This window comes from Lampris incognitus, chromosome 8 (assembly GCF_029633865.1).
Source record: "Lampris incognitus isolate fLamInc1 chromosome 8, fLamInc1.hap2, whole genome shotgun sequence".
Lineage (NCBI taxonomy): Eukaryota > Metazoa > Chordata > Actinopteri > Lampriformes > Lampridae > Lampris > Lampris incognitus.
In genome coordinates, this window is record NC_079218.1 from 44897909 (window position 1) to 44920599 (window position 22691).

Sequence of the window (22691 nt, forward strand, 5' to 3'; positions counted from 1 at the left end):
AAGAACTGTTTTCACCTGTCAGGTTAATTGTCCTCTAAAATCGAAGTCATCGATTAGTGGCAGTTGACCTGGACAACACTTTTAATTAATTGTGTTGTTGATGGAAGTGACTAATTGCACAGTCAGTGCTCCAATGGGTGGGACCTGCAATGCCCATTGCCGATGCTGACTATAAAAGTTATTTTTCAAAATAAAACTAATATGTAATTAAGCTGTAAACCAGCCACTGAACTTTCACATTTACTAAAAATGACCAGATTTTCTAAAGGGCCGTCATCTTAAACAGTACATTTTCATGTCAGTTTCATCAAGTTCAGAGATATTAAGTACTGTCTGTAGTATTTTCCAAACAACACGTTTGTTGAGTTGAAGGAAAATCATGTTCTTTTTATAGGTTTGTTAATGTAAAGCTACCCAGAATGTTAAAATTGCTGTTGCCGTGAAAGCATCATTAAATCCCCATGAGAAACTCTCTCCTGATTGTCAACATAATTAAATCGTTTGAAAAAAACCCAATCTGTTTCTTGTAATAAATTACATCAATTAATACTCTGTCAGCTGGCTTGTTTTTGAACAGTTGCCTAGCGACATCATGCTAGTTAGGAAGGCTAAGAGCCTTGTGAGCTCAATTAGCTGCCTTCAGAGAGGGGGCACTAAAACAATTATAACAAATTAAATTATACTTCTGAAGACGAAAAGTGACACGAAAAACATTTATATTCCACAATAACACTTGTCTGACGTAATTATCTGGATTCAGGAACACTTAATTTGTCATTTCATTTCATGTACAGAAGTACAAAAGTGAGTACCGACCGCTGCTAGGACACAACCAACTTGTCTCACAGCACTTTAAAGGAACAGTTTGGAGTTTTTTTTTTTATTCTCACAGCTCATGTGGTCCATGGGTGGGTTTGTTTTCACGTTAATCCATCCTTTTCTTCATGCTGGATGCGCGGCCCTGGCTTGTCATCTGCACTTCACTGTAATCGAGGACAAATCCACAATCCTCTTTCATTGTAAAAAAAACACTCCACGATTCAGATGAGGCTAAATGGTACTACAGCAGTCTGTTATAGTGAATTCAAGAGGTTATTCTGAAACTTTACTTTACTGAGGGCAGCATGTTCAGGAGGTAGAGTGGGTCATCTAGTAATCGGAAGGTCACTGGTTCGATCCCCTGGCTCCTGCAGAGAGCATGTCAAAGTGTCCTTGAGCAACACACTGAACCCTTAGCTGCTCCCGACGAGCAGGTTGGCACCTTGCATGGCAGCCTCCACCATCAGTGTATGAACGTGTGTGAATGTGAGGCATCCACTGTAAAAGTGCTTTGAGTGGTTGGTAGACTAGAAAAGCTCTATATAAATGCAGTCCATTTACCATTTACATGAAATGAAAGGAAATATCATTGCCCACAGCAGTGCAACACAAAGACAAAAACACATATCCAAAAACTACAAAAACTTCAAGAACACATATACTAACTAACACATATATCGAAACTAAAAAATTTTAAAAAAAATCACTGTTCAAGTGAACGAATGCCAGCCAGGATGACTGTCGGAACTGCATGAGCTAGCAGTTAGCTTAGCCTGCCCCGCTTCCGCATCCTGTCAGACCACCCTTGATGTTAGCATTCACATTACTCAGCTAACTTTGGGCTACATTCATATTCTTATACATAGAGGACCTGCTAACTAACTTTTGGGCTTGCTGTCATCATCCTTCACATTAATCTTCATTCTCTGGTGCACACTTGTTTTTGTGTTTTCGTTTTTTTTCCTCTTCTTTTTTCTCTTTTCACGACAAGGCAGTAACTCAAGCATCTTGATTTTGCACATGTAGGGAGGCTTCTAAACAAACTTGCACAAGTCAGGGGCCCCAAGGGAGGTTTGAGGATCGAAGTTGTTGCAATTTTGAGCTGTTGCTGTCATTGCTGTGAAGTCAAGTCAGTCAGCCCATGGGGGTCCCCAAGATTATTGGGGGCCCCAAGCCATTGCCTCCCTGGCCTGTCCGTATGTTACGCCTCTGCTCACTTTCAAGAATGTGGGACGTGTGAATGTAAGTGCACCTGGGGGAGTGTCGCCTTCTTTATTATTTGTATAGCTAGTATCTCTCTCTCTCTCTCTCTCTCTCTCTCTCTCTCTCTCTCTCTCTCTCTCTCTGCTCAGGGATCTATCTAGCAACAGGATCAGTGAGCTGCCCAAGGACATCTTTAAGAGTCTTTCCAAGTCTCTCCTTAAACTGTGAGTAAACCGTGAGATGTGGGAAATGAAATTTGTAACTAATATTACATGGTTTAAATGAAACCACCGCTCTTTCTTATGAATGTAGCCAAATATCTATATTAAACACTATTCAAATAAGGCCCTATGTAAAAGATCTATTGCGCAGGGTCTAAAGCAGATGAACTTGCGTGTCCAAGTCCACTTTCGCTAGTTACTACTACTACTACTTTCGGTTACTCCCAACTGGGGTCACCACAACAGCTGTTTCGTTTCCGTCTCTTCCTGTCCTCTGCATCTTCCTCTGTCATGCCAGTCACACCTGTATGTCCTCCCTCACCACATCCATAAACTTCCTGTTTGGCCTTCCTCTTTTCCTCTTCCCTGGCAGCTCCATATTCAGCATCCTTCTCCCAATATACCCAGCATCTTTCCTCCACACATGTCTAAACCATCTCAATCTTGCCTCTCTTGCTTTGTCTCCAGACCGTCCAACCTGAGCTGTCCCTCTAACATACTTGTTCCTAATCCTGTCCTTCTTTGTCACTCCCAACGAAAATCTTAGCATCTTCAACTCTGCCACCTCCAGCTCCACCTCCTGTCTTTTTATCAGTGCCACTGTCTCCAAACCATATAACATAGCTGGTCTCACAACCATCTTGTAAATGTTCCCTTTAACTCTTGCCGGTGCCCTTCTGTCGCAAATCACTCCTGACACTCTTCTCCATCCTGCCTGCATTCTTCTTCACCTCTTTCCCCCACTCCCTGTTACTTTGAACAGTTGACCCCAAGTATTTAAACTTAGCCACCTTCGTCACCTCTACTCCTTGCATCCTCACCATTCTGCTGTCCTCCTTGTTCATGCATATTTATTACATCTTGTTCCTGCTGACTTTCATTCCTCTTCTCTCCAGTGCATACCTCCATCTCTCCAGGCTCTCCTCAACCTGCTCATTACTCACGCTACAGATCTCAATGTCATCCGTGAATATCATAGTCCATGGGGACTCCTGCCTGATCTCATTCGTCAACCTCTCCATCACCATTGCAAAAGAGAAAGGGCTCAGAGCCGATCCTTGATGTAATGCCACCTCCACCTTGAAGCCATCCGTCACTCCTATTGCACACCTCACCACTGCAACATTGCCCTCATATATATCCTGCACCACTCCTACATATTTATCTGCCACTTCCGACTCCCTCATACAATACCACACTTCCTCTCTCAGTACCCTGTCATATGCTTTCTCTAAATACACAAAGACACAATGTTACTCCTTCTGACCTTCTCTGTACTTCTCCATCAACATTCTCAGAGCAAACATTACATCTGTGGGCTCTTTCATGGCATGAAACCATACTGCTGCTCGCTAATCGTCACCTCTCCTCTTAACCTAGCTGCCACTACTCTTTCCCATATCTTCATGCTGTGGTTGATCAACTTTATACCTCTGTAGTTGCTACAGTTCTGCACATCACCCTTGTTCTTGAAAATCGGTACCAGTATGTTTCTTCTCCACTCCTCAGGCATCCTCTCACTTTCCAAGCTTGTGTTAAACAATCTAGTTAAAAACCCCACTGCCATCTCTCCTAAACACCTCCATGCCTCCACAGGTATGTCATCAGGACCAGCTGCCTTTCGTCTTCGTCATCTTTATACCTGCCCTCACTTCCTCCTTGTTAATTGACTGCACTTCCTGATTCACTATCCCCATGTTATCCAACCTTCTCTCACTCTCATTTTCTTCATTCATCAGCCCGTCAAAGTACTCCTTCCACCTTCCCAACACACTCTCCTCACTTTATCATCTGAACCTGCTGCACATTCTCCCCAGCTTGGTCCCTCTGCCTAGCCAATCGGTACAAGTCCCTTTCTCCTTCCTTAGCGTCTAACCTCTCATACAACTCACCATACGCCTTTTCCTTTGCCACCTCTCTCTTCACGTTAGGCTGCATCACCTTGTACTCTTGTCTACTTTCTTCATCTCTCTTGACTATGCCACTTCTTCTTTGCCAGCCTCTTCCTCTGTATACTTTGCTGTACTTCCTCATTCCACCACCAAGTCTCCTTGTTTTCCTTCTTCTGTCCAGAAGCCACACCAAGTACCTTCCTAACTGTCTCCCTCACTATTTCTGCAGTGGTTGCCCAGCCATCTGGCAACTTTTCACTACCACCCAGTGCCTGTCTTAACTCCTCCATGAACTCCACACAACAATCTTCCTTCTTCAACTTCCACCATTTGATCCTTGGCTCTGCCTTCACTCTCTTCCTCTTCTTGGTCTCCAAAGTCATCCTACAGACCACCATCTGATGCTGCCTAGTTACGTTCTCTCCTGTCACCACCTTGCAGTCTCCAATCCCTTTCAGATCGTGCCTCCTACATAGGATACAGTCCACCTGTGTGCACCTTCCCTCCACTCTTATACATCACCCTGTGTTCCTCCCTCTTCTTTAAATGTGTATTCACCACAGCCATTTCCTTCCTTTTTTTTTTGCAAAATCAACCACCATCTGTCCTTCCACATTTCTCTCCTTGACACCATACCTATCCATCACCTCCTCGTCACCTCTTTTCCCTTCACCAACATGCCCATTGAAGACCACTCCAATCGCCACTGTCTCCTCCTTGGGTACACTCTCCACCACTTCATCCAACTCACTCCAGGATTCTTCTTTCTTCCATCTCACACCCAACTTGTGGGGTATATGCACTGATAACATTCATCAACACACCTTCGATTTCCAGCTTCATACTTATTACGCTGTCTGACACTCTTCACCTCCAACACACTGTTGACATATGATTCCTTCAGAATTACCCCTTCCCCATTTCTCCTCCCATTTGCACCATGGTAGAAGAGTTTGAACCCTCCTCTGATGCTCCTGGCCTTACTCCCCTTCCACCTGGTCTCTTGCACACACAGTATGCCTACCTTTCTTCTCTCTATCATATCAGCCAGCTCTCTACCTTTAACAGCCGTACTGCCAACATTCAAAGTTCCGACTCTCAGCTCCACACCTCCTACCCTTCCTCCTCTCTTGCTGCCTCCGCACATGCCTTCCCCCTCTCCTTCTCCTTTGCCCAGCAGTAGCATAGTTTCCACCGGCACCCTGCTGGCCAACAGTACCGGTGGCAGTCGTTGGTAACGCGGGCCTCGACCGATCTGGTGTGGAAATCTGATTCATGATCCGCATATTTGATTTGGCAAAGATTTTACGCTAGATGCCCTTCCTGGTGCAACCCTCCCCATTTATCTGGGCTTGGGACTGGCACTAAGAATGCACTGGTTTGTGCATCCTCAGTGGCTGGGTTCATGACTGCTCAGTCATCAAAATAAAGGTATTAAAAGTCTTGTCAATAAAACTTCGACATCTGCTTTTTTTGTTGATGGAATACCTCAGTCACAAGTCTTTTTCTGTTAAAGGTGAACATCGTTCACACACAATACACTGATTTCTGCCATATCTAAAATTTCATCCAGAATTAATATGTTGTCATTTTGTTCCAGAAATATTTCCCACAATCCCCTTCTCCACATCCACCATAGCCACTTTAACCACCTGACACATCTACAGTCGCTGTAAGTACACACATGTGCTTGCACAGACCTAACATGCACACAACACACACATACAAACAAACACAGTGGTGTGTAGCATAATTGGTGTGCAGTCTTAATGTTCAGCTGATCTCTTTTGTCTGCAGAGCATTGGAGGGGATGGAAATCCCAGATATCCAGACTAAGATGTTTCTGCCTATGGGAAACTTGTCTCACATGTATGTATTTTTTCACACAAAAATTCATTAGAATCATCACAAGCTTCTGTATTGCCAAAACAAGATGTCTCCATTTTTTCTCCTCTGTTTTTTTTTCTTCTTATGTCCCCTCTTCTCCTCAAGCTATTTCAAGAAGTTCCAGTACTGCTCCTACGCCCCCCACGTCAGGTCCTGTAAGCCAAACACGGATGGCATCTCGTCCTTTGAGGACCTGTTGGCCAACATCGTGCTGAGAGTGTCTGTCTGGGTCATGGCCTTCATCACCTGCTTTGGCAACCTCTTCGTCATCGGCATGAGGTCACTAATACAGGCTGAGAACAATTTGCATGCAGCCTGCATCAAAGTTCTCTGCTGTGAGTTAGTTCAGAAACCAGCTACTTATGTTACTCATGTTATTATCTCAGAAAATAAGAGGGGGATAATAATGGAAAAGCAAAAAGAATAGAGTATTAATGTACGAATGGCTCTATGGAAGAATTTTCCCGCTGTAAAATGAATTCTCAAAGTCGGCACTTGTAGAATGAAAAGTTCAGTTTGCTTTAATCTTGCAGTTGCGGGGAAGGGAGACCAGCGATGTAGTTACAGTGGTTTGGACGGAGTGCTTCCTTGAATGAACAGAAGCAATTCTTTTTACACAGTGAATATCAGTACACATAGGATGTAGTGTAAATCACAGGGTTGTATCAGTTCCATTCACAATAGCATGATAGACATCCTGGCTCCAACAGCAAGATGAAAACAATGTAAATGAATTAGCATTGAATACCATAGGATTTGGCCTGGCACATGGAATAGTGATCTTTGCATAAACAAGAGCATGAGTAGTTAGCTTACAGAAAGGGTGATGGAGTCTCACAGGGCGGGACACAAACCGGTGTCCTCTGCATATAGAAAGGGTGAGCGTCTCACATGGTGAGAAAGAATCCTCCAGGGAGTAAATATCAAATGACAGGTAACTCACTAAGGCTCAGCACTTGTAAAGCAGGCACTCAGAACTCGGTGCCTTCCTTTCTGAAGGAAAGCCCTTGATTATAATAAAGGGAAAAAATATGCTTCCATTGTGCCTACGGTGAAAATATTTGCTTCGATGAAAAGCAAAGTGGTAGCTTGTTCCTTATGATGCCAATCTGTATTATTTAAAAGGTATGGACAACTAAATTGTGCAATTTCTCATCAAACTGTGTTTTTTCTATTGTTTGGTGTACAAAAAAAACAACAAAACACGATGAAACTGCTTAGAATCTGATGTTAATACAGTGAAAAAAGTGGATTTCGGGCATCTGGGTGACATGGCGGTCTATTCCGTTGCCTACCAACACTGGAATCGTGCGGATCGATTCCCCGTGTTACCTCCGGCTTGGTCGGGCGTCCCTACAGACACAGTTGGTCGTGTCTGCGGGTGGGAAGCTGGATGTGGGTATGTGTCCTGGTTGCTGCACTGGCGCCTCCCCTGGTCGGCCGGGGCGCCTGTTCGGGGGGGAGGGGGAACTCGGGAGAATAGCATGATCCTCCCATGCGCTATGTCCCCCTGGCAAAACTCCTTACTGTCAGGTGAAAAGAAGTGGCTGGCGACTCCCGTCTGCAGCCTCCCCGGATCGGCAGAGGGGTTGGAGCAGAGATCGGGATGGCTCGGAAGAGTGGGGTAATTGACTGAATACAATTTCTCCTAAAAGACAAAAACCATGGTTTTGCTGGGGAGGGATTAAAAGCTACTATCATTCATAGGAATGGAGGATATCATATCAGAACTCAACCTCGGTTTGCCCCCTATAGAGTGACCAGATGAGACTGGGTGAAATTCAGGACAGGGGAGTTGGAGGTGGGTGTGGTTGAGTGGCCATGGTGGGCGTGGCCTCCAGTATATTACATTCAGTATCAACGAACAGTAACAGTGAAACAGGTGAAAATCAAAACTCACCTGTAGAATTTATCATTTTTGGGTGCAGCATTAACAGCTGATGATATTGATGCTGGAAAGCTGGTCTGTGGTGATTACTTTACCTTAAGGCCTCCACACCCTGTGCAGTTTTGGCTATCTTGCCCATTTATTGTATGTCACATTGTACAACAGGAAAAAGGTAAAATCTTGATAAATGCCTCTAGTCAGACTGAGCAAGTTTAAGTGAGACTGCTGTTGCATTGTATGTTTGATTGAATGGTGATAATCATTCACCGCAAAAAGGCAGCCTGGTCTCGGGGACATTCAAATTGGCCTTGCGAGGGGAAAAAAAAAACATACAGCTGCAACAATAATAGCATATTTTTTGCCTGAACAAACCCAAAAAGGAGATAAAATATGGGTTGGCGATTTTCCAAAGTGAGCTTGAACCACAGTAATATCTCCAGCCATTTTTCACGGTCCGTACACAGGTACTTTAGACTTGCAGGTGACTATTGCTGATTTCCCCACAGCAATACACAGACACAAACACAGAGAGAAACAAAGACGAGGAGTACTGAGCAGTGTGATCCTTTTTGTCATGAACAGTTATTTATTCTGTTAGCCACACTCACTAGGATGTCGTCATTACGGTTATTTTATCTCCCTGTCAAACTGAATCATAACACCAGTGTGTTAGTAAGAAGAGTGTCACCTGTGTGCAAAATGCAATGTAAAATCTATAAAGACAGAGCAAAGAGACTACGGCTGTTAGTTTTATTATTTAATTTCTATTCAGTTATTTCACAAGTTATATAAAGAAAAAATATAACAAGTGATCAGGGAAGAGGAAAAGAGGAAGGCCAAAGATGGATGTGGTGAGGGAAGAGATGCAGGTGGCTGACAGGGGAAGACGCAGAGGACAGGAGGTGGAGAAAACGGATGATCCGCTGTGGAGACCAGTAGTAGTAGTAGATTACAAGCGATCAATTTACAAAGGCATTTTCAATGTAATTGGGCTTGTTTCTAGTAAAGGCAATTCTTGTCAATATCTTGGACTGATTGGTTGATATTTAGCCCAATATCAGTTCAATAGCAGGGCATCAATTCGCGTCATGCATTCATGGCATATTTGTGCCCAGCGCTCATGTGGTATGTTTGGAATGACTGGGTAGCTTTGACCCAGATACTGAACCCATCCTGGGTAAATGCTGTCTCTGTGAAGTCCACTTGAAATTCCCCTTGTGTGAAAAATGTCTGCAAGCAAAGCAGAACGCACAGACCTTGGTCATCAAATATTCCAACCAGGGGCGTCCTGGTGGCATGGCTATTCCGTTGCCTACCAACACATGGATCACCGGTTGGAATCCCCTATTCCCCCCAATTCCGGCGGGGGGGATAGTGTGATCCTGGGGGAATAACGTGATCCCGCTACACGCTACGTCCCCCTTGGCGAAACTTCTCACTGTCAGGTGAAAAGAAACAACTGGCGACTCCATATGTTTCGGAGGAGGCATGTGGTAGTCTGCAGCCCACCCCGGATCAGCAGAGGGCTGGGATGACTCGGAAGAGTGGGGTAATTGGGCAAGTACAACTGGGGAGGAAAAAAAAATATTCCAACCAGGTATACAATTCATACCATCGGCAATTGAAGGATCGCATTTGAAGTCCGAACTTCTTTGCTGGGGATTTTCGGAGAAATAGGGTTGGCTGTGGCTAATATCAACTACACTACTGTTGCATCTCTGGATGGAGGCTAACTGCAGATAAGATGGCGGGCGACAGCAGCTCATCTTCCTAATGTTATCCGAGTCCTCGCTGCAAATTTCCTCATCCTGGCTGTTGGCCTGCCCTATTTCAACATTGCCAGAGACAGCAGGGTCAGTTAACATTTCTCTCATTTGTCTCCTCAATATTTGTTGAGGTCCGTGGTCTTATAGGCATGAGAAATCTCTCCATGTTCAGCTCCTATTAGCTAAGGCGACCAGTACAAATTAAACAATTCTTGTTATTTGCTTCTTGTTTACCATACAATGATGATGTCATATTTTTTGAATGGCAGTGTGTTTCACTAATGCCACATCCCAAGCAGCCCCTCCACCTTTTTCACTGTGTACAGCCCGCACATTGCACAGAGGAACACAAACCTACTGTCCCCTAGCTAGCTGCTTGTAATGTAAGTTAAGATAAAAATCATGGCTAAACAAAGCAGTTTGCCACAAAAAGGTGCGAGGAGCAAAAAGAAGAGAATTCAGCTCAAGTTCAGTGATCATTCTCGACTCACCACGCACACCAGGTCCCGTCATTTCCTGTTCAGACCACCCACAGCCCTGTCATTTCCTGCTCTGATCATCAAAAGTAAGTTCATTTACAATTTCTGAATGTCGTAGTCTATTGCCTATTTCAGTGTTATTGTTTATTGGGTATAGTTTTTGTTGGGTGTACAGTTGGATTTTATGTTCATGTTGCTGCGTCTGCCTTGTGTGTGTGTGTGCAAAGTGTTTTGCAAGTTTACGCTTCACAAGAGCTAGCTCAAAGAGCAAATCACACAGATTAAAATTAACTATCCATCCATCCATTATCCAAACCGCTTATCCTGCTGTCAGGATCGCAGGGATGCCGGAGCCTCTCCCAGCAGTCATTGGGCGGCAGGCGGAGAGACACCCTGGACAGGCCGCCAGGCCTCGTTCATTTCTTGCATTTTTTTTTTTTATGAACTGCTCTGATATGTGGCAACTCGCTGTCGTTTCAGATTTGTTGCTGATGTTCAGACTTTTTTCCAGACCTGGCGGGCACAATTTGCATAAAAATATGACGTTTTTTTTCCCGTTGAACTCTGTACTGATTTGTTCATGAAACTCCTTCAAATATCCATATAAACTGACTTCAGCAATACCGGTAGCTGCCAATACCACCAATGTGATGTTCGCATATATAGTGCGTTTCAGGGGCAGAAAAAAATACTCAAGAGGACGCGCCCATCATTTTAAACTACCTGGGATTTCCAGAGTGGAGCGAGTGGTCTTCTATGGGTAAATTAAATGAAATTAGATTAAAGTGTTATCCTAAAGTTACATTTCTTATCTAGTTTAGCTAGTATTTAGCACTCTATGGATATGCAAAAGTGGCACAGTTCGGATAAAGTTAATATGCTTGACAAAGACAGTTCTAGAATAGCACTTCAGCCAAAATAACTACCTAGCCTACTAAGTAAAGAGACTAGAAAAACTTAACTAGTTCAGCTAGTGTCTAGCTCTCTATGGATATGTGTGTGTGTGTGTGTGTGTGTGTGTGTGTGTATATATATATATATATATATATATATATATATGCATTGTGTGTGTGTGTGTGTGTGTGTGTATATATATATAGTCCGGAAAGTATTCACACCCCTTCACTTTCCCCACATTTTGTTATGTTACAGCCTTATTCCAAAATGGATTAAATTCCTTTTTTTTTCTCATCAATCTACATACAATACCCCATAATGACAAAGCGAAAAAGGCTTTGTAGAAATTTTTGCAAATTTATTATAAATAAAAAACTGAAATATTGCATGTACATAAGTATTCACACTCTTTACTCAGTACTTGGTTGAGGCACCCTTGGCAGCGATTACAGCCTCAAGTCTTCTTCGGTATGAAGCTACAAGCTTGGCACACCTATATTTGGGATATTTCTCCCATTCTTCTCTGCAGATTCTCTCGAGCTCTGTAAGGTTAGATGGGGAGCGTCACTGCACAGCTATTTTCAGGTGGGGTTCAAGTCTGGGCTCTGGCTGGGCCGCTCAAGGACATTCACTGACTTGTCCCGAAGCCACTCCTTCGTTGTCTTGGCTGTTTGCTTAGGGTCGTTGTCATGTTGAAAGGTAAACCTTCACCCCAGTCTGAGGTCCTGAGCGCTCTGGAGCAGGTTTTCATCAAGGATCTCTCTGTACTTTGCTCCATTCATCTTTCCCTCGATCCTGACTAGTCTCCCAGTTCCTGCCGCTGAAAAACATCCCCACAGCATGATGCTGCCACCACCATACTTCACTGTAGGGATGGTATTAGCAAGGTGATCAGACGTGCCTGGTTTCCTCCAGACGTGACGTTTGGCATTCAGGCCAAAGAGTTCAATCTTGGTTTCATCAGACCAGAGAATCATGTTTCTCATGGTCTGAGAGTCCTTTAGGTGCTTTCTGGCAAACTCCAAGCAGGCTGTCATATGCCTTTTATTGAGCAGAGGCTTCCATCTGGCCACTCTACCATAAAGGCCTGATTGGTGGAGTGCTACAGAGATGGTTGTCCTTCTGGAAGGTTCTCCCATCTCCACAGAGGAACGCTGGAGCTCTGTCAGAGTGACCATCGGGTTCTTGGTCACCTCCCTGACCAAGGCTCTTCTCCCCCAATTGCTCAGTTTGGCTGGGCGGCCAGCTCTAGGAAGAGTCCTGGTGGATCCAAACTTTTTCCATTTACAAATGATGGAGACCACTGTGCTCTTCGGGACCTTCAAAGCTGTAGAAATTTCTTTGTACCCTTCCCCAGATCTGTGCCTCGATACAATCCTGTGTCGGAGGTCCACAGACAATTCCTTTGACTTCATGGCTTTGTTTCTACTCTGACATGCACTGTCAACAGTGGGACCTTATATAGACAGGGGTGTGCCTTTCCAAATCATGTCCAATCCATTGAATTTACTACAGGTGGACTCAAATCAAGATGTAGAAACATCTCAAGGATGATCAGTGGAAACAGGATGAACCTGAGCTCAATTTTGAGTGTCATAACCAAGGGTGTGAATACTTATGTACATGCAATATTTCATTTTTTATTTTTAATAAATTTGAAAAAATTGCTACAAAACCTTTTTCACTTTGTCATTATGGGGTATTGTGTGTAGATTGATGAGAAAAAAAAGGAATTTAATCCAATTTAAAATAAGGCTGTAACATAACAAAATGTGGGGAAAGTGAAGGAGTGTGAATACTTTACGGATGCACTGTATATACACACACACATACACACACGTATAGGCTACTTCTTTATGTTTATTTAACAGGCTAATGAATACTTTATGTAGCAGGCTAACAAGCGTGGCAAAAAAGTCATATGATAATGCACTGTCTGATAGAGGGGCTAATATTGCATTATAAATAACGATTATAGTTGGATCAAGATCATGGAAGTGATGCTCCCACCCCCCCTCAAAAAAAACAAAACATGCCTGTCTGCTTGATCTGTTGTGGCACTGACCTGGTTCCATCCACTGAACACGTGTGAGAGACAGAGAGAGAGAATGCATCTAAGATCTGAATCGTATCAACTAGCATATTAACCCTCAGCTAGAACTTGGTGTCATGTAATATGATAGCTAAATTTATTGTGCCTATCCATCTGTGTGTACCTCCATACAATTTATCTGACATCACTACTCCATTGTTTTAATCACACTCATATTGCAGTACAGGTGAACATGGAGGAGAGATGTGACCATGTAAGAAATGTTCTTGCTTTTGGTCAGAATCCAGAGGGATGCAGCAAACAGAGAGGCAGACATTACGGCGATATGCGGCTAAGTTCAGAGTTTCTGGTCAGTAATAAAATAGTGAAAAATGTTGGAAATAAATTTGAATACATAAAAACAAGACTTAACATAGCTTTATTTTTTTTCTTGATGCAGATGGGGAACTTTTTTTATGGATGGAGGAAGGCTGTGAGGACAAAGGCAGAGTGCAAAACCCTGTTTTGTGAAATCCATTGCAGCCCTATTGGAGGCCAGTGTGATTTTCAAAACAAGGAATGCTATGTCCAGTCGATTCTCCTGGCCAGGAATGTCTACTGACATTGAGAAATGGGTAAGTAATCAATGTCCTGCTGTCCTGGTTAACTGTCCATCTATTAGTTTTAATAAATAAATCTTACTATTACTACTTCCGTTAGTTTTCTTAATCTCACTCCATGTCCATTTGCTTTTTTCCTTTAAATTTGTTCACTCTTCTTATTGGTTACCCTCAACAAACCCACTAATTTTTTTCTTCATTTTTCTAGGTGAGTGAATGTGATCAGTGCCAAAGGGTTGGAAACCCATTTGTGATTAATGCTAAACTGGAAAGTATTAAGGTAAATGAGCATTTCCGTTTATGTGAGTTAATGTAGAATTTTAAAAATCATAAATCAAGGTATATGTAAACATTTTGCCCACTGGAGAATTGGGCTAGCATATAAGATATCTTTTGTCCCCAAAATCACCTCGAACAGGAGGTTATACTATACATCTAGTTCTGTTTTTTTTTAAGGTCCATCACTCTGGGAATTGCTCGGTGTTGACCTGACAGGCCCACTTCCGAAGATATCTGATGGCCATATTTACACTTTGACAGCCACAGATTATTTTTCCAAGTGGGTGGAAACATTCCCATGAAAAACTAAAACTGTCGAGGAAGTAGCCAGAAACTGTTTGAGCTAGCGGTGTGTAAAAACGAGGCATACTCCCAAGTTAACAGTTAATGGGCTTTAGTGTCGAACTGTATGTATCAACAATACAGAGGTGAACTGATGCACGCAGGAAACTGCGTGCCTTACGTAACATTAACTACAGTTAACATCCACTGGGTGATGATACAATACCACCCGTCACATCTCCCTTTCCTTTAAGTAAACAAAACACTTCTTGAAATACCAACTTGTGAACTTCACCCAAGACATGGTTATATCTAGACCTCAAAAACAATTCAACAACCTGTCTAAAAACTGAACATTAGAACCAGTCCATGTGAGCTTATACACTCACTGGCCACTTTATTAGGTACACCTTGCTAGTACCGGGTTGGACCCCCTTTTGCCTTCAGAACTGCCTTAATCCTTCGTGGCATAGATTCAACAAGGTACTGGAAACTATCTTCAGAGAGTTTGGTCCATACTGACATGATAGCATCACGCAGTTGCTGCAGATTTGTCGGCTGCACATCCATGATGCGAATCTCCCGGTCCACCACATCCCAAAGGTGCTCTATTGGATTGAGATCTGGTGACTGTGGAGGCCATTTGAGTACAGTGAACTCATTGTCATGTTCAAGAAACCAGTCTGAGATGATTCGAGCTTTATAACATGGCGCGTTATTCTGCTGGAAGTAGCCATCAGAAGATGGGAACACTGTGGTCATAAAGGGATGGACATGGTCAGCAACAATACTCAGGTAGGCTGTGGCGTTGACACGATGCTCAATTGGTACTAAGGGGCCCAAAGTGTGCCAAGAAAATATCCCCCACACCATTACACCACCACCACCAGCCTGAACCGTTGATACAAGGCAGGATGGATCCATGCTTTCATGTTGTTGACGCCAAATTCTGACCCTACCATCCGAATGTCGCAGCAGAAATCGAGACTCATCAGACCAGGCAACGTTTTTCCAATCTTCTATTGTCCGATTTTGTTGAGCCTGTGCAAATTGTAGCCTCAGTTTCCTGTTCTTAGCTGACAGGAGTGGCACCCGGTGTGGTCTTCTGCTGCTGTAGCCCATCTGCCTCAAGGTTCGACGTGTTGTGCGTTCAGAGATGCTCTTCTGCATACCTTGGTTGTAATGAGTGGTTATTTGAGTTACTGTTGCCTTTCTATCAGCTCGAACCAGTCTGGCCATTCTCCTCTGACCTCTGGCATCAACAAGGCATTTTCGCCCACAGAACTGCCGCTCACTGGATATTTTCTCTTTTTCGGACCATTCTTCGTAAACCCTAGAGATGGTTGTGCGTGAAAATCCCAGTAGATCAGCAGTTTCTGAAATACTCAGACCAGCCCGTCTGGCACCAACAACCATGCCACGTTCAAAGTCACTTAAATCACCTTTCTCCCCCATTCTGATGCTCGGTTTGAACTGCAGCAGATCGTCTTGACCATGTCTACATGCCTAAATGCATTGAGTTGCTGCCATGTGATTGGCTGATTAGAAATTTGCGTTAACGAGCAGTTGGACAGGTGTGCCTAATAAAGTGGCCGGTGAGTGTAGGTTCAGTCTGTTGAGAGGCCGTATCTGACAGCCATATCGAGAGAGAGCAGGGGAATGGGGTGACGATGGGACAGCAGAGGTGTCCAAAGTCTATGGTGGGCCTGGAGCCCGTGGACTGCTGTAGAGCCTGCTGGGAGAGGGTCGAGGAGAGAACGTGCATGCCCTCTCACCCTCCGTCATTTCACTCTGTGGCTGAGACCCATTGCATTCAGATGAAGGCCCCTCTGCACCAGCCCTAGGGTTTTGTGATGGCCTTGGCTCTGCCATACGTAGATCGACTCGATTGCGATGATACAAGGAGCCCTCGACCTCTACCAGATATGACCATGGGGCCACTTTCTGCAGACACACTCCCCGTTGCCAAATGCCAGTCCTGTCCCCTGGTAGTGGCTTCATCCGAACGGCTTCTCCCACTGCGAGCTCAGGTAAGTCCTTAGCAGTCCTGTCGTAGATGAGTTCCGAGATTTGTCTCCTGTGCCGCAGTTTATCTACAACATCCGTAACGACGCATGGCTCAAGAAGTGCATCAACCACTGGCAGAGCTGACTTCAAACGCCGTGACATCAGTCGTTGGGCAGGACTGCTGTCCATACCCTCCGTTGGGGTGTTTCTCCATTGTAAGATTGCCTTCCAGGCATCCTCGCCATCCTGTAGTGCTTTCTTGCTCAGGTTCTTTGCGATTTTGACCGCTGCTTCCGCCTTCCCGTTGGCCTTGGGATGCCTTGGTGAGGAGGTGATATGGTCAAACCTCCACTCCACAGCGAATTGGCGGAACTGAGTACAGGCGAACTGGGGCCCATTGTCGGAAATGACCCTGTCAGGTTGCCCATAACGAGCAAATTGAGCCTTGCATCATTTTATTGTTGTCTCCGCGCTAAGGTCTGGCAGAACATCAATTTCCCAGAAATCTGAGTAGTGATCAACTACCATCAGAAAGTCTTTCCCACTGTGTTGGAAAAGATCCAGACTTATGATTTGCCAGGGACGTGTGGGCAGTTCATGGCTCAGCATTGTCTCCTTTTGCTGCTCAATCGCATACTCATTGCATGTAGAGCATTTACTGGCATAATCCTTGATTTCGCTCTGCACTCCAGGCCAGTATATGGTCTCCCGTGCTTATCTGTAGCAGGCCTCGCCACCGATGTGACTGCCATGTACTCTGGCAAGCATCCCAGGACGCAATGATTTTGGGATCACCACTCTTTGCCCCCTAAACTCTTTGCCTCCATTCTGGACACTTAGCTCCTCTTTGATAGGCCAAAACTCTCCGACTGCCTGCTCTGTTTCATTCTTATCAGCGGGCCAACCCTTCAGGATAGTAGACTTCACGACTTGCAGCTGTCTGTTGGTGTCTGTGTGTTGCTGTATCTGTAGCAGCCTTTTGTCTGTGACATTCAGATAGTCGGCCATATTTATGTGCTCAATTGCCAGCTGCTCGTCCACCATACTGCAGACTGTGTGCTCTGCATGCATAGAGCCAGGGTGTGTTTTGGAAGTGACAGCCCTGCTTAATGTGTCACTCACAAACATGTCCAGTCCTGGTTTGTAGATCACTCTCAGGTTGTAATTCTGAAGAGCCAGTAAGTAGCATGCTCTGCAAGCGCTTGGGAGCATTGAGGAGAGGCTTGCTGAAGATTGCTACGAGGGGCTTGTGATCTGTCTCCGCTGTGATATTGTCTCTACCGTACAGATAATGATGGAAACGCTGGCAGGCAAATACTATGGTAAGGCATTCCTTCTCTATCTGCGCATAGTTTTGCTCTGTAGACGTGAGTGCCCTTGACGCGAAACTAATAGGCTGTCCCTCCTGCATCAGACAGCAGCCCATGCTGGCTGGAGTCACTGTACTGTGACGGGTTTTGACACATCATAGTATCACAGCACAGGCGTCTGTGTCACAAGCTGTTTTATCTCCCTGACAGCTGCATCGTGCTTCGGCAGCCAGTGCCAGACTGTGTCCTTGTCTGTGAGTCTCCTCAAAGGCTCGCATACTTCCGAGAGCCGCGGGAGAAACTTAGCCAAGTACGTGAAGAATCCGATGAGTCTCTGCACACCCTTGACGTCGGATGGGGCTGGCATATCCAAAACCACTCTGACTTTCTCCGGGTCAGCTTTTAGACCTGCAGCCGACAGGATGTGGCCATGTAACCGCACCTCAGACACTCTAAACTGAAGCTTCTTGACAGTGAGCCGCAGTTTCACTTGTCGACAGCAGTCCAGAAGGGCTACCAGCTTGTCATCATGGTCCTTGTTTGCCTCTTCCTTGCTGTCGCCACAACCAACGATGAGGATGTCGTCCGCTATAGGCTCCACTCCCTCAAGCCCTTCCAACAGCTCGTGCTGTTTCCTCTGGTAGACCTCTGGGGCTACTGACACACCAAACGGAAGTTTCAACCATCTCTTCCGGCCCCAGGGGGTCCAAAAGGTGATCATGAGGCTGCTAGCCTCATCCAGTTTACACTGAAGAAAAGCATCTCTTGCATCGACCAGTGTGAAGTCCTTGGCTTTAGGCAGCTTATAAAGCACATCCTCCAGTGTGGACATGAGGTAATGCAAGCGTCTGAGTGCCTGGTTGAGATGGTGCGGCTGTAGACATATACGCAGCTTTTCTGGTCTTTTGACTATGACCATACTGCTGATCCAATCCGTGGGCTCACTGGCTGATATGATATAAACCCTCTCTTTCACATCGGTCAAGCTGAGCCTTCACAGCTTCCTTCATAGCCACCGGAACATTGCTTGGTGCACTCTGCACCGGCTGAACCACTGGATCCAAGTCAAAATGAACCTCTCCGGGGAGTGCCTCCTCAGGACCAGTGAAGACATCCTGATATGCTCTGATGACTGTACTTCTGGTGAGAGGCATGGTGAGGCTGTCGTCCACTGCGTTGAGCCCTTCTACTCTGAGCTCCTCTGGGATGGTAAAGTGTATGAGCCCCATCTCCTCTGACGTGGACCCTGACAGCAGTGGCAACTGTCGTGTATTTACAACCTCAAAATCCAGCTTGTATTTGCTGCCCCGTACAACACACTCAGTGGTAAGGACCCCAAATGATGGCAGACCTTGGTCTGAGTACATTTTCAGTGTGGTGCTACTATGCTTTAGTTTCTCTCTGGGAGCTAGCCTCTTCTTGTCCCTGGGACTCATGACGTTGAACGTAGCTCCTGAGTCAAGCTGGCATCTCTGTAGTTTGCCATTCAGGCTGAGATTGACAAACCATTTCTTGCCATTTGTTCCCACTGCACAAATGCTTTCCGTTGCATATACACCATTTGTGTCCATGACTGTGTTGTCTTTATCCATGTTCAGTCCCTCAACTGCGTGGAGTTTACCATCCTTTTTCTTATTTTTATTGCAAACTCTCGCAAAGTCATTGGCTGTGCCACAAGCATTGCAGGTCTTGCCATATGCTGGGCAGTGTGTTCTCTTCCCCACTCATGTGCTGTGCCATAGTATTTGCATGTGGAGAGGCCCCCACCTTGTGATCTGGGGTTCCCACTCATTTTCTCTGTAGTACTGGCTGATCTTTTGAATATTTGTTTCCCTACAACATTGACATTGTCCACGAGTGATCTCTCCTGCTCCATGGATCTCAACTGCAAATCACTGAGTTCTGCTGCTCTGCATGCTTCAATAGCATTGGCTAGAGTCAAGTCCTTTTCCCTTAACAACCGTCTGCATGTGCCCTCTTTAGCAATGCCGATGACTATTCTGTCCCTGATTAAGTCATCTCTTAGGGCTCCATATTCGCATGTGGAAGCTTTCTCTCTGAGCCGTGTCACAAAACAGTCTACTGTTTCACCTTCCTCTTGTTTACAACAGCCAAAAACGTAGCGCTCATAAATCACATTTTTAGCGGGTTTGAAATACCTTTCCAATGAGTCCAGTATGACGGTCGCGTCTTCTTGCTGTGCGTCAGTCAGATTTAAGTTGTGTTTGTAGACATGTCGACATTCAACTCCCATGAAACTCCTCAGAGTCGCCGCCTAGACCTCCTTGTCCTTGTCTACCAGCCCTGTGGCTAAAGCATAATCTTCATATTCTGCTCGGAAGATTTCCCAATTCGCACTCAGGTTGCCACTGAGCTTCATCGGAGCTGGCGAGGGTATGGTCGCGACCAGGGCTCGAAATTAACTTTTTTCCTCAGTGTCCCACAACTGTCCCGAATTCTACTTTGTATTGTCCCGGATATAACCAACAGTGTCCCAAATTTTAATTCTTGTCGTCGCCCCCCCCCCCCAATTATTCAGAATACATATAATTTGATCCTTTTTTGTCACTTAATCATCACACCATGGACTCTGGTCCACCATATAAGTTTAAAATACTTATTCTTTTATTAAACATATGAATATTAGTTTCGGGAGTCAGCAGTTGTTTCGGGAGTCGGCAGTCGATTCGGGAGTCGGCAGTATTGGGGCTTGCATCAGGGGGCTGTTTATTCAACCACCTCAGCATTTCAACTGTCGTTGATGATGGTCTATCGCTCTGGCTCTATGAATGTTGCATTGGCGCGAGTCAAGCAGCAGCCACTGGCAGAGTGGATGACATAGAATGCATTCTATGATTTGCTCGAACAGGTAATTGACTGCCCTATCGTGAGGTGCCGCAAGAACTTAAGCCTTCTGTAGTTTCGCCGTTCACACGTTTTTATTAAATTATTCAAATGACAAAGTAACATCTAGATACTCATAATTAATGACATCGCAAATAACACCTATTTCGAAGTTTACTTTGACATTTTTTTTCACTGTCCCGGAATTGTCCCAGACAAAATATATTTGTGTCCCAGTAGGATTTTTTATGGTCCCCGGGACATCGTTAATTTCGAGCCCTGGTCGCAGCCATGGCTATTCATTGCTTTTACTGCGGTACGGCTAGCTAGCATTAGCAAACCAAAAAACTTGCAAAACTCGCTTGACGGCTCAATGTCCCTTCAGCCACCAAATCGCCGAATCAAAGGTCCACTTCTGACACCACGTTCGAGCTAGTGGTGTGTAAAAACGAGACATACTCCAAGTTAACAGTTAATGGGCTTTAGTGTCGGAACTGTATGTATCAACAATACAGAGGTGAACTGATGCGCGCTGGAGACTGTGTGCCTTACGTAACATTAACTACAGTTGACATCCACTGGGTGGTGATATAATACCACCCGTAACAGAAACCCTGTTCCTATAATTTACAGATAATTGTAATTTGTATCTATAATTTATATCTATAATTTAACACACACAGGAGTGTGTCTTCTCCTTTAGGTGTAGATAAACTGCTGAGTCTTGTCCTGAGGAGTTTGGCCTTCTGTGTTGGGCCAGCCGTTTGTGGAGTGGTTGTTATCTACACCTAAAGGAGAAGACACACTCCTTCGAGGACAGCAACATACACATTTTAGACAGGGAAGATAGATGGTTTGAAAGAGGGGTGAAGGAAGCCATCTATGCAAAACTGGAAAAACCATCCCTCAACAGAGGAGGAGGTCTGCGACACCACCTATCTCCCACTTACAATAACGTCCGTTCATCTCTACCCAGGAGACTCAAGAAGCTTAGCCTCCAAAAACAACCGTCAGTCACTCACGGCTCCAACGACTCATGACCACTGAATGGAGCACTAACGAAGTTAAAACTAACACCCCCAACGACCGTCGCTGCTTAACTTCGGATCACAAAGAGCCATGCATATCAATACCTCTGATAACGACGGGCATTGCTAAACATCGGAACACAAAGAGCCATGGACATCAATAGCTCTGATAACGACTCCAAAGAGGATAAATATCTTGAGTTTCATCACCAGCCAGTCAGACTAGCTCGATCTAGTCAGAAAGGCACGAACTGATGAAGCCTCTTGGATGAGAGGCGAAACGTCTTCACGGATATATACCAAGTCCAGTTGCACTTGATTCAATTCCTTTGGAATACCATGACCTGGATGAATGAGAACATTCACAGACTCTTTGTGTTCTGTACTTTCACAATAAACCCCTCCATGTAAAGTTTTATTTCTTCATACTGCAGCTTTCGAATGTGGTTCTCCCCGTGAGCGATGGCTACAGTACATTTGTTGAACAAAGAGAAAAAGATTCTGAAAGAAACTGCAAGTAAAAATGTGAACAAATCACAGAAGAAGCAACAACAGGCCTATGCAAAGCGCATGCAAAAAGAAATACAAGAATGTAACTTTCCATTTAGGAAATAAAGTCCTGCTTTACAATGCTAGAAAAAGTGGAAGGAATGGAAGTAGACCTCTCTGGACCATACATGAGGATGGTCATGTACTGAAAACCTCATACAACATAGATAACATAAAAAACATACAAGAGAAGCCACTTAAAGGAAGACACCACAGAAACGACGCAACTGACAGCAGAAATTCTTTCTGTCAACGCATCACCTTTTGAAGCCAGACACCAAATGTCAGATGTGCCTTCTAGACCATCAGCTATCAAATGGACTCAGTCTAAAGTAAGCCATAGAGTTTTGCTCATTGAAAATTTTGCAAAGGAAATGCAAGCCAGCCATCCAGCATGCCGAATTTCGCCACAAGAGGACACTGTTACGTAACCTCACACGAACAGGAACCACTTTTGGATCCGTGGAAAATCAGTTTAAAATCTGGGTATTTTTCGGTGAAAATCGGTAAAAACTGAAAACTCTGAGCCATTTAACATGTTAAAATATGCTCATAAGAACAGTCAATTTTTTGTTATGTTAAGGACTAGATTGAGGTGCAAAATTGGCGGCACGGTGGTCCAGTGGTTAGCGCTGTCACCTCACAGCAAGAAGGTCCTGGATTCGAGCCCCATGGGGTCATCCAAGGT

The 22691-nt window shown here is 44.7% G+C and overlaps 1 protein-coding gene across 1 annotated transcript in view; it reads left to right on the forward strand.

Annotated features, from left to right (window-relative positions):
• The window catches only part of rxfp2a (relaxin family peptide receptor 2a), a gene marked incomplete at its 5' end in the record, with an annotated part of 85116 nt that overhangs the window by 41782 nt on the left and 20643 nt on the right, over window positions 1-22691 (forward strand). Inside the window, 4 exons of the mRNA XM_056284325.1 lie at window positions 2172-2246; window positions 5736-5807; window positions 5933-6004; window positions 6128-6357. Of these exons, the coding sequence (XP_056140300.1) occupies window positions 2172-2246; window positions 5736-5807; window positions 5933-6004; window positions 6128-6357 (449 nt within the window). The remainder of the gene's footprint in view (window positions 1-2171; window positions 2247-5735; window positions 5808-5932; window positions 6005-6127; window positions 6358-22691) is intronic.